This window comes from Chenopodium album, chromosome 19 (assembly GCF_948465745.1).
Source record: "Chenopodium album chromosome 19, dcCheAlbu1.1, whole genome shotgun sequence".
In the NCBI taxonomy this organism is placed as follows: domain Eukaryota; kingdom Viridiplantae; phylum Streptophyta; class Magnoliopsida; order Caryophyllales; family Amaranthaceae; genus Chenopodium; species Chenopodium album.
Window position 1 is genome coordinate 21322672 of NC_137852.1, and position 12585 is coordinate 21335256.

A 12585-nucleotide genomic window follows, 5' to 3' on the forward strand; every position below is an offset into this window, starting at 1 on the left:
TTGTTTTGATTTAAAGAGCTTTATTACTTACTTGAGAATGGAGTAAATGTCCAACTAGTACAAGAAAAAAAAAAAAAAAAGTCAATTAAACATTTTAAAATCAACAATCAAGTCATGTACTTTAATCCTAGTAAAAAAATCTAGCATGAAAATTACTCTAAAACATTAAACCCAATAATTTTCAATCACCCCAAATCCAATCCAATCCAATCCAATCAAAACTAAAATCTACTTGTATATATAAAATAAATTAATAAATAAATAAATAAAATAATTAAATAAAAAAATAAATTCCTCACATTTCAGATTTCGTAGCACCTATAAATAACCTCAACTCTCAACCATTCCCTCTTCTCTCTCTTTCCTCAAGAGGGACCCACACCAAAACCCCCCAAAACTCCTCTATCCCGCGCCACCCATCCTATCAACCCCTACACGGTGGTCGCGCCTAAAATACGCCGGGGTCAAAATGGACAAATCCTACGCATCACCAAGCTCCAACGACTTACCCGGGTTAACCCGAACATACAGTAACCGACCCGTAAAAGTAATCCCATTACAACACCCAGAAACGACGTCGTCGTCACCTGGATTCTCCCTAACGACGTCGTCTAGCTCGATGATTGCTAAGTGGAGGTTGAAGATGAAGGATATGAGTATTACTGAATGGATCTCGGTGTTTCTTCCTTGTTATCGTTGGATGAGATCGTATAATGTCCATGAATATCTTCAGTCTGATCTTATGGCTGGTATCACCGTTGGTGTTATGGTCGTTCCTCAGGTTATTGTTCTTGTTCATTCTCCTCGTTTTTTTTCAATTAATTGCTATTTTTTTTGTTTATTTTTTCTAATTTGGAATTTGTAGAATTTTTTTTTTTTTTTTTTTTTTTTTTTTTTTTTTTTTTTTTTTTTGTTGTCACGTAAAATGATGCAATGTTTTTAAAGCTCAATTATTAAATTTACCATTTATTTTTCTTACAATGTTAATTTTTCAGTTTTTTATTTTTGGAAATAATAATTATACTTTCTCTGTCTTGTATTAATCGCCTCGAGTTTTGTAAGATTTTTTTTTTTTTTTTTTTTTTTTTTTTTTTTTTTTTTTTGGGAAAGGGTTTAATTGACTTTTTAATCGTGTCTTCAATTTTATTTAATTTATTAACATTGGATTAAAATGTACCCGTGTTCGGATACTAAGGAGGTAAACTTGTATGGTCGTATACTCGTATTAGTTTTTATAAAAAAACAAATTGTATTTTTTTTTTTTTTTTTTGAGGTATTATATTAGAGTTTTGAGATTTTGAAAGGTTAAGGTGAAAAGGAAAATAATTTTCTTATTATAATTTTTTTTTTATATTTTTTTGAAAAGAAGTTTTCCGCGTAAAAAATTGACCAAAATTGCATAAACAGTAATACGCTTATTTTTATTTTTATTTATTATTTATTATTTATTATTTATTATTTTTTTTATTTGTGTGTAGTAACTAAACTAGGTTAAGTCCCGTGCCATGCACGGTAATTTTTAAAACTTAATACTTATCATTAATTTAGCATTATTATTTAATTATAAAAAATTAAACCTAATAACAAAATAGGATAAAAGTTTTGTAATTACAAAAAAAATTTTAAAAAAATTGACCACACTATAGAAAATAGAGAGAATGTGAGTGAGGGATAGCTCAAGTGGTTAGAGCTTCCTCCAGGTTCCAGGAGATCTTGGGATCGATTCTTACCCCCCGCCCTTTTGGCTCTCTTAACACACACAAGAAAAAAATAAAAAAAATAAAAAGTAAAAAATAAAACAGAACGAATAATATATACACAAATAACTATGAATTACATCATTAAGTTATAGATAAAAAACAATTATTGCATAATATTGTATAAATTTTTTTTTTTTATATATATATATATATATATATATATATATATATATATATCTTTGTTTGATTGTGTACAAATGAAATATACTTATAAAATAGGAAGTGAAATATTATTGAATAGTTTGTATTAAAAACTTCTCTAAGAAGCTTTGACAAAAAAAAAACAGAAAAAAAAAATTACTTTTGGAGGGAAAATTTTTAACCAGGAGATGACATGTGTCATTCCTGGTTTCGCCTTTAGTATAAAGTTATAGATTGTGTAAATAGAGTTATCTGATGCTGAAGCTTAATATACCTGAAAATGATGATTAGATTCATTTTTATTAAGATTTATGCCAAATGCTGACAAAATGATGACTGTATACTTTTGTTTTACTGCATGGTTAGGTTCTCTTTGTAAATTTTTTATTTATATGAAGTAATCATATTTGCTATTTCCCCGGAAAAAAGATTAATTTCTTTAGTTGATTTTGATTTCTTTTTCAGTTTCACTTTCAATTGTCTTTGTTTTCGTAAGTGACACGGAGTAGACGAGATTCGATATCAAGCCTTTCAAGTCCTTAATATGAATAGTACCTACAATAACTTGGGATTTAAAAGGGTGGATTTGACAAATATAATTGGCTTGTATAATTTTTCAAAATTTTTATTTCTTGTACTTTGGATATTTTCAAAATATTATTCTTGTTCGAATTGTGCTGTGTTGGCATGAGTGGTGGGAGCTTGGCCTGTGTAAAAATGGAAATTAGTGGTTGAAATACATTAAAATAATAATGGGGTGGGGCCAATTTTGAGATTTTCTCTTTTTAAAGAACTTGGTCTTGTTTTTGGCCATTGTGCTTAGCTAGTGGTGTATAATTCAAGAAATATCAACTAGATTCCAACTCTAAGAATATGTCAATTATTGTCATTGTCATCAATTGCCACATTTTTTTTGTTGAATAATTTTGTTTAATATTTGTCATGATCTATAATTGAAACAAAACCATTTTGTGTTTTTGGTCTTTAAAATTTATGGTTAAACTCGCTTTTATGTAGACAGTTTTTCTTTTGGTGTGAGCGACCCAATGGACAATTGCAAGTCTTGATACCCCATGAATTTAACAAACTATATTCATTGACATCCACTTGTTTTAGGTAGAATGTGGATGGAACTGCATTGGCTTAAAATTTCTAATGTATCATAGATCAATCAAAGAAATTAATGGTGATAATTTACTGGTAAAAATGTGACAATCTATGTTTCTTGGACTTGAGTGCTAGTGTCGAACATGAGTGTGTATCCAATAGTATTAGCGCTGGCAACATTTATGAAATATAATCAGGATCTTGGTTAGACAAGCAGTACCATTTTAAAGCTTCACAAGCAGATTTTACTTGCTTATTCAAGACACACTTTTGGCTGATGCTGATTACTAAGGTCCTAAGGAGTGGATGTTATTGTTTTTTTGATCCCTAGTACTACCATCCCAATATGTTATAGTGTAACAGTGTTACACTTCATTCCCTAACTAGCAATATATGCTGTGGTGTGAAAAACAAATCAACAATTCTGTTAGATCCTTCCCTTTAGTCACATCTTCTGGCTCAAAAAAGGAATTTTTTCTGAGTTTACATTTGCATTTTAATGTGTGGCACATATTATTCCTGGATGTTACCTTTTCACTTATAGAAAAAGAGAATATGTATACCTAAGTACTTGGTTAGAAAAAAGATGATCTTTTAAGCATCAACTCTCTGAACCTGAATTGACTGGTGGTTTTATTGATCAGGCAATGTCGTATGCGAAGTTAGCTGGGCTTGCACCAATTTATGGACTCTGTAAGTACACTATCACTGTATTTCTGGGAGTCTGGGACTATCTACTTTAATGTAGTGTTTCTGCATTTAGCTGTGTCTAATTATGGTATGATATTGATGTTTATTGTATTTTGCATATCCATTGGTGGGTCTATAAGCAGATGTTGAATAATCTTCTTTCTGGCTATACTAGAAAAATTGACAAATAGTCCGAGATTTTTACTGTCTTTACATTAATCCCAACTTTGATGTTAATTCTTAATATTTCTCAATTTGGTGGCCGGACTCACAAAAACTATTAAAGTGATATTTAATCTCTCATAATTGTATAAAAAATGCAAACCTTTAGTTACATTGAGCTATATGATGAGAAGGCACCCCCAAACTTAAGATTAATCTTAGTTAACTCCAAAATACATAATAAAATGATTAGGACTTTGTATAATCCATTATAACTTTGTATGCATAATTTTTTAATGGCTGATTTCAAGTACTGTATAGTTATAGCTGTCTGAATTATTGTACACTTAATTTGTACATAAGATGAATACTGATCCTTATTGGGATTTCAGGCTGCTGGAACAAAGTTGATCCAGCAGATAACACAGCATAGACACATGTTTATAGGAGCTATCTTAACATGACATTTAGTTACATTTCATTAGTTTGATGATCATCCTCTCTTTTTTTTTTTTTTTTTTTTTTTTTTTTTTTTTTTTAATTTTTTTTTTAATTTTTTTTTTTTTTACTATAACTGTTCTGATGTGAAAATAATTAGGCTCTCTCCCTGCATTTCTACGCACCACCAATTACTAATTGTTTCAGAAGCTTGCTCATGGTCTCTTGATCTGAATTTGAATCACAATGTTTGTAAACTACTGCTCTGTGATTGTAATTCTGACTGCGATTCTGGTTTTTTCTGAACAGATTCTGGCTGTCTACCTGTATTTATATATGCCATTTTTGGCTCCTCAAGGCAGCTTGCAGTTGGTCCAGTTGCATTGACATCTCTCTTGGTGTCTAATGTATTAAGTAAGATTGCTAGTCCATCTGATGAACTGTACACAGAACTTGCAATAACATTGGCACTTATGGTTGGCATATTGGAGTGCTTGATGGGCCTTTTGAGGTAATTATTGTTCACATTATTTTATTATTTTTGATAATTTCTAAAAGGACTCTATAAAAATTACTACTCTCCCCATTCTGAAATTTTGTGGAAAATTGATTTGCATGTGTGGCTCCTAGTTTTCTAAAATATTGGCTGGTTTTTTCTCTCTTTTCTCTTTTAAGAAAGAGATTACTAGTTTATATTTCCATAAGTACTATATTTTTGCAAATATGAACTTACACTCAAATTTATGCTATAAAGTAATGTCTCCTTGGGTAACCCATAATTGAAACCTTGTGCTACTTGGCATTAGGTATCTGTGTAGAACAGAGCTATGTGTCCAGGTGTTCCACTTGACTTTATAGTTTTTGGTCCAAAGTAAGGTGACAGTTGTAGTGTACATATATCAAGGTTTTCAGTACCCATCTAGTCATCTACCCGATTCTGGAACTATGGGTGAAGAGCCTTAGTAACATAGCCAAAGGCCTTAACAAGAGATGAGATGTTTTACTCCAATACTTTCAAACAGTCTAGTGTATGATTGTCATAGACATAAAGCACTGTAATAAAATGTTCTTTTTGCAATAGACTAGGCGTGAACTACCATGTACTTGTGCTAACTATTAAGGTAGTGTAAGTTTGTTCGGCTTTTTGAGACACTCAATACTTTTCTTTTCTCCCCAGGCTTGGATGGATTATTCGTTTTATCAGCCATGCTGTGATTTCTGGCTTCACTACTGCATCAGCTATAGTGATAGCCTTGTCTCAAGCAAAATACTTTCTGGGGTATGATATAGTTCGAAGCAGTGAAATTATCCCTCTTGCTGAAAGCATTATATCTGGTATAAGTAAGGTACGCTTTAGATCACCAGATAATGGGATGTTATTCTTTATGATAGTCTAAAATTATTAAAATTTTCTATATCTGATAGTCCTGAATATATCTTATTGGTATTATGGATGATTTCTCAATACAACAAAAATGTCAAAGCCAATAGGATGCGTTGGTTGCATGAACCCAAATATAAATTCTGGTGGTTGTCAATAAATATAATCTTCCTCTATTCATTTCTATTTAATGTTTTAGAACTCCTTCAAACCCAATATTTTCATATCATTCTTAACACCTTCAATCTTAGTCATCTTTTGCCTTCCTCAACTTCTTATAAAATCCCGATTATCCCAAAAATGTTCTAACTAAACTCTTACCTGCCCATGACAAAATAATCTATTTTCACTTATCCTCAATATCTGCAGCTCCAACCTTCTTCCAAATATCTTGAAATACAAATCTTTGATATTCCCATCTTTCCAATGTGTTCCTTCCTAAATTACTATCTTATGTTATGCTTTGGTAAAAACATCTCTTATGATCAGTTGTTGGGTTTGTTGCATTCAAGTATAAAAATCTGGTTAGATTATTAATAAATTTTTCATCCTGTTATCACGCATAATCTAAGCTTCAAAATTTGCTGAAAGATCTTATGAGAAACCACCTAGGTTAATTAATATTGGTGCATTATATCATTGTATGTGAAAGCTTATTGTTATGGTATAATCTAGTGCCAAGTATTGCTGCTATGAGAACTGAGAGACAACCTTGCAAAATTATGTCAAACTTGGAATATCTCACATATAAAGTAAGATTGCAGGCTCTAGGGTGAAAATATGCCTAACTCTAAGGGAAGTCATTGAAAAGATTTATTATAAAATGTCTTAAGCAGTAGAATCATTCATGGTCAATCGTTGATCATGCATTCAAGCAAATATCATATAATTTCATATGTTAGAAAATCCCTTGGGCCAGAATTTGTGCAGATTTATCTGATATGGTTTTCTTTTCCCTTCTTTTCATATACATCATTATTTGAATACTGTGCTAGGTGATGCTCTAAAATAGATTTTCCCTGAAATGAAATGATATTAAGTAGACTTCCTTATCTGTAAAAGCAGAGCACTCCTGATTTCCAAAATGTGTCTCTCAGTAGTTAGATTTCTTTCCAAACTATTGAGCCAATCTGAATACCTTTCCTTATGCACCACTTTCTGTGTTGTTCAACACACACTCTTGATTTTTTTTTTCAAGTTTTAGCATGCTTCTTTTCTTTCTTTGGCTCTTAAAAAATGAATCAAATATTTTTAACAGTGTGTATTCCTTGTGCAGTTTCAATGGCCACCGTTTGTGTTAGGGTCTTCGATTCTTGCTGTGATGTTGATAATGAAGCACCTGGTAAGGAGCTCAACAAAAAACTCTGTTTTTCCCCTGGATGTTACGTAACCTAAATCATATAGGACTTGAGTGGTTATTTGGTATTTTATTATGCAGGGGAAAACAAGAAAGTACCTGAGATTTCTCAGAGCAGCAGGCCCATTGACAGGGATTGTTTTTGGTACTGCTATTGTCAAAATATTTCATCCATCTGCCATCAGTGTGGTGAGATACCATGAACCTAGCCTTTGTTATTTGAAGTTCTGGGTGGCTTTTCATTTTGGGAAAATTTGCAGTTTTGATATTAAACATATAGGTTACTAATGAGATACAGTCCTATTATTCTATATATGGACTGTCTAAGCCTATATGTTAATATACATGGATAAGGGAGTGCTTATAAATAGTTCCTTTTATGTGAGTCTTTCTTAATTGAATTTCAAGATGCCATGCACCTTCTTGACTGCTTCATCTCACAACTGTTTTTTGGCAAAACTAATGCATTAGGAGGACAATCTTATGTGTCTGAAATGGAATCATCCATCTACTAAGTCTTAACTTCATTCTTTATTGGTCATGTCTCTTGCAAACATCTTAAGCTCTAAAACATCTCAAGCTCTAAAATGAAATTACTTGTTGAATGAAGCCTACATTGGAAGTGGAGCTTAGCTTATAATAAGTGGTTGACAATGAAAGTAATATTTATCAACCTCAATTGAATCAAACAGTCCTTCATAGCTTTGTATCGTTTCTAATAAGGCCTTTAGGGTAATAGCTATATGGACGTGGTTAAAAAATTAAACCTGGGTTCTTGCTGCTGAATGCTGAAGTACTTTATTCAAGTAGTTATAGGCCTAATGCTGACAGAAAGCAGCCACAAATTTGTAGCTGTAAATACATACCATTGGTGAAGGGCATTGGTAGTTCTTCACTATATGATGTTTGTGTGGCATAGTACTGCGATGCTTATGTGTTTAACTTTCAAGTAGTATCTCATGGTTTGTTATTGTTATGCAATTTACTCACTATTGCTGGTATAGGTTGGGGAAATACCTCAGGGGCTTCCAGAGTTTTCAGTTCCTAAAGCCTTTGCTCAGTTCAAGTCCTTGATTCCAACTGCATTTCTTATAACTGGTGTAGCTATATTGGTAAGGACAAGAGAAGTTTTCTTCTTTCTAGTGATAGCTTTCTACTGGAGCTCCGAATTCGTATTTAATTGTCTAAATTGTTGGACTTCAGGAATCTGTGGGAATTGCCAAAGCACTGGCAGCAAAGAATGGTTATGATTTAGATTCTAATCAAGAGGTATGGTTTAAGAGCATTGGATGTGTGTCTTACCTACTGAATAGACATCCGTAGTCTCTTACAGATAAAGTAAACCTATCCTCAAATTTTTAAAAGAAAAAGAGACAAGAAATGAAGGGAAAAAAAAATGAGGCAGACCACAGTGTGCTCACTATTATTGTTATTCTGTTTTCTTCCCTTTAACAGAAAATTTGAAAGTAATATATTTGGCAGCATAGTGTTTGCTAACTAAATTCTATTTAACAGCTCTTTGGTCTCGGTGTAGCCAACATTGCTGGATCGTTTTTTTCTGCATATCCCAGTACAGGTGAGATTGTTGTTTGTTGATTTTGCATATTTGTTGATCCTTTTCAATTCTTACTGCATAAACTTCCGATTTCAAATGCAAAAGAAGTTTGAAAGTTTCATTTATTTTTTTAATAAAACTTCTGATAGTTCTTACTGAATGGGAAGCTTTGATATTTTTGATGGCGCAGGCTCATTTTCTAGATCTGCGGTGAATCATGAAAGTGGAGCAAAAACTGGATTCGCTGGAATACTCACTGGAATCATAATGAGCTGCGCTCTCCTGTTTCTAACTCCATTATTTGAAAGCATACCACAGGTGTGATGCTTGTTCTAAAACTTGTGCATTTCTGTCTTGTAAAAGTTGAAATCTTAATGACTTATGCTAAAGAGTAACTGTAAATACATTTTTTTTTTTTTTTTTTTTTTTTTTTTTTGGAGCTTGTTAGTCATTGATGCTCACTAGAACTTTAACCATTTTACAGTGCGCACTGGCTGCAATTGTAACCTCTGCTGTGATGGGTCTGGTGAGTATACTAAATTTATGGACCTTATTATGGTTTGATTATGAATATGTAACTTACCCTGAAGTTCTAAATCAATTCAGCACTTGCTTGAATTATTTTAAATGCTGCTGCCTGCTAGTCGACTCGCAGCAACTATGCCTGTTTGCAGTCTTATGGCCAACTTACCCTTGATATTCTGCATGATTTATGTTGTCAGAACAGCATAAAAGATAGATTGCTTGTAGCAATAGTAACTGGTTACAAGGGCTAAAAAGTTAGATTTGTTTCTCAATCAATGATCTGTGTATTGCTGATTGCTGAAACTCAGAGTGATGCATAAACTACAAAATGAATTACTTGTGTCATTTGAATTCGCAATTCATGGTGGATCCTCAAGTAGGTTTTCAATAAATTTTTTTAAATTCTTGTGTTGGCAGGTGGATTATGAGGAGGCTATGCTTCTATGGCGCATAGATAAGAAAGATTTTTGCCTTTGGACAATCACTTTTGGTGCAACACTATTTCTTGGAATTGAGATTGGAGTCCTAGTTGGGGTGAGTTACTTCACTGTTGCATATGCATTAATACTTATACATCCACATACATAGAAGTACCATTATAGATATCTAGAATGATACATAGAAGTAGTAACGTGACTTGTTGCATCCTAAAGTAGAACGAGACATTCCTTTAGTTTTCTTCTGGGGCGGGTGGGGGAGGAGTAAGGGAATATGCTAGGTGAAACCGTGAAAGTCCAACATATGTTGCACATCCATGGGCTTTAAAGGATGGGGTGAATATCTAGCATAAAGTGGCCCCGCGCCAAGATGGCAGGATCACAAAGCTACCTGCTACATCAATATTTTGGACAGAATTAGCTCATGCTTTAAATTATATTCATTGCCTGTATTGTTATAGAGTTCATGTTTGTCCTTGTTTATGCTTTTTTTAGGTTGAGATTTTACTATATTATTAAAATCCATTTACTAATTTTGACTTTATGCTTGAGTATGATCGATGGGTTTAATATTTAACAACATTTTTCTCCCTTGTAGGTTGGTGTTTCTCTTGCTTTTGTAATCCATGAATCAGCAAATCCACATATTGGTGAGTGCAAAAACTATAGTTTTCACTAAATCTTATACTAAGGCTGGATCATTTTTTTATGCAATAAAACCCTCAAATAGGATGAAAAAAGATATTCAGAAGTCTGTTAGCCAGTATGATCTAATTGCCATGAGCCAGTGTGCTGTTTAATTGAAGATTTAATTTCTTGCTTTGACTGCTGCAGCTGTACTTGGTCGTCTTCCCGGCACAACAATTTATAGGAATGTTCAACAATATCCAGAAGCATATACATACCATGGTATAGTGATTGTTCGCGTGGATGCACCAATATACTTTGCAAATACTAGTTACATAAAAGATAGGTAAGTCTGTTCATGCAATTTTCAATATGTTAGACATGTTTTGGTAGCTGCATTTCTGCTGAGATGAAGTATCTGCAAGCTCTTAAAATTATAATTAAATTTTTTAATATCCTATGATTTCACTTGTAGGTTGCGGGAATATGAATCTACTGTTGACAAATCTATAAGACGTGGGCCAGAAGTAGACCGAGTTTATTTTGTAATTCTTGAGTTATCACGTGAGTATCTGAAATTTCCTTATCAATTGTTTTTTCCCCTTTCCTGTTTCAATGAGTCATGAGTGTTTGATTGGACTTGATTTTATGGCACAGACTTGATGCAAAATCTCTTAGCTAAGTGCTATAAGTTAGCAGGTTTAAGTTATAATGACGTAGCAACCAAGTTCATGTTAGTCCCATTTAAATCAAAGGTGTAACTTCAAGTAGCAGGGCACGAATTTAACATCTTCGCCCCTTTAATTCTGCCATAGGCAGGACCATAGGAGCCTCATGAGATGATTGAGAATTTGAGAGAGACTAAATCATGCTATAATAGGTAGTGGGCTAATAGAATAATAGATGGAGTTTTCTCTTGAACTATTAACTTATGCTAATCTATAGGTATCATATTGACATCAAATGTGACATTTAGTTTCTCTAAGGAAGCTGGCAACTCTCAGAAATATTTTCTTCTTATGAACCAAAGTTTTCCTATTTATAACTATAGAGTACTTCTTGATTCATTATATTATGAATCTCAACATATATTGATATCTTGTACGTTTTTTCTTTGCAGCTGTGACATATGTTGATTCAAGTGCTGTCCAGGCTCTAAAAGACTTGTATCATGAATACAAATCTCGGGGCATCCAGGTTTATGCTTGTTCTTTGAATTTTTTTAAAAATCCTTTAAGTTTTATTTATTTATTTATTTATTTGTATTTTTATTTTTAATTGATGGACAATTAACAGTTTTTGCTTCTCCTCTGTCGATTTTGGACGCTTAACAGTTTTTGCTTCTCTTTCTGTTGATTTTCAGATTGTAATTTCCAATCCTAATCAAGAAGTTCTGATGACTTTCACGAGAGCTGGCCTTGTTGAACTGATTGGGAAGGAATGGTACTTTGTGAGAGTGCATGATGCTGCTCAAGTTTGTTTTCAGCAAGTACAAGAAAATGAAACACCAAGGACACCAGATTCCCTCAAAGACAGCAAGCGAAGTCTCTTCCAAAGACTTGGCCAAAAGGAAAATTTGCCAACTCTAGATTTGGAATCCAATGATCAAATGTCGATGGTTTCAAGCAGTTCTGATCAACAATTACAAGAACCGCTGTTGCCCAAAAGGTCTTAGTGCCACATTCCCTGCTTCAGTATCTAAAACCATTAATGCCATTCTTTGGAGTTCTTTTGTATATAAATCTCATTTTTTGCTGATATACCACAGGACGTGGTTTGTATTTCTGTAATTAGCCCTTTGTTGTAATTGTTGTAAGGTGATTTTTTGTAAGATGCCTTGTAATTGGATGTATACTGTAATATATGGTGTATACTGTATAATATCGTATATTCACCATTGCAGCCCTTTTGGGATGGTCAATAAATTATAGAAACAAGTTTGTTGTGTTCATCGCAATTATGTTCCTGTTGCTGAGTATATTTTGCAGCACAAATTTCTGGAAACTAGTGAAGAATCATTAATGTGATCCATTCTCATGATCAAGATCACTATAATTGTATGAATCTGTAAACAACAATCTGAAAACAAAAGATGGAACTAACAAAAAATGACAATCAATAACAAAAACAGATTAATGGCTTGTTTGGTAAATAATTTCACCACCCCAAATTATATCTGCTACTCCCTGCCTTCCATTGCCCATCTGAAGTCGAATGACAGATTTTATAATACGGTCAGATCTGCAGCGCTTAATGATTCATTCAATCACAGCTGATATGCATGAAGTGAAGTTAGCTTTCTTTTCTAACTCTCACACCGGTTATTCAACGGCAGATAGGCTCAGTCTACAAGAATTTTCATCACTGTCCCTTACCAGTAGAGGTTGTATTGCTGTATCTGGTGT

General features: G+C 33.0%; 1 protein-coding gene across 2 annotated transcripts; it reads left to right on the top strand.

Annotated features, from left to right (window-relative positions):
• Nucleotides 1-371: 371 nt before the first annotated feature.
• LOC145593540 (putative sulfate transporter 4.2) lies at nt 372-12137 on the top strand. Of its 2 annotated transcripts, XM_081649793.1 has the most exons (17): nt 372-781; nt 3653-3701; nt 4608-4809; nt 5476-5644; nt 6956-7021; nt 7118-7225; nt 8041-8148; nt 8240-8305; nt 8552-8612; nt 8782-8909; nt 9076-9117; nt 9534-9650; nt 10152-10203; nt 10388-10526; nt 10656-10744; nt 11301-11377; nt 11544-12137. In XM_081649793.1, the coding sequence occupies exons 1-17, from the start codon at nt 470-472 to the stop codon at nt 11853-11855; spliced, it is 2097 nt and encodes a 698-aa protein (XP_081505919.1). In that variant the 5' UTR covers nt 372-469; the 3' UTR covers nt 11856-12137. The 2 variants fall into 2 exon arrangements, with proteins under 2 accessions (XP_081505919.1, XP_081505920.1); XM_081649794.1 differs by lacking the exons at nt 8552-8612; nt 8782-8909; nt 9076-9117.
• Nucleotides 12138-12585: the final 448 nt, after the last annotated feature.

Bases quoted from the DNA above. Each gene is read 5' to 3' on its own strand.
- LOC145593540 (XM_081649793.1), top strand. From the start codon at position 470: ATGGACAAATCCTACGCATCACCAAGCTCCAACGACTTACCCGGGTTA. The intron at 9,651-10,151 runs GTGAGTTACTTC...TCTCCCTTGTAG, and splicing joins AGATTGGAGTCCTAGTTGGG to GTTGGTGTTTCTCTTGCTTT. The intron at 10,204-10,387 runs GTGAGTGCAAAA...TGACTGCTGCAG, and splicing joins ATCAGCAAATCCACATATTG to CTGTACTTGGTCGTCTTCCC.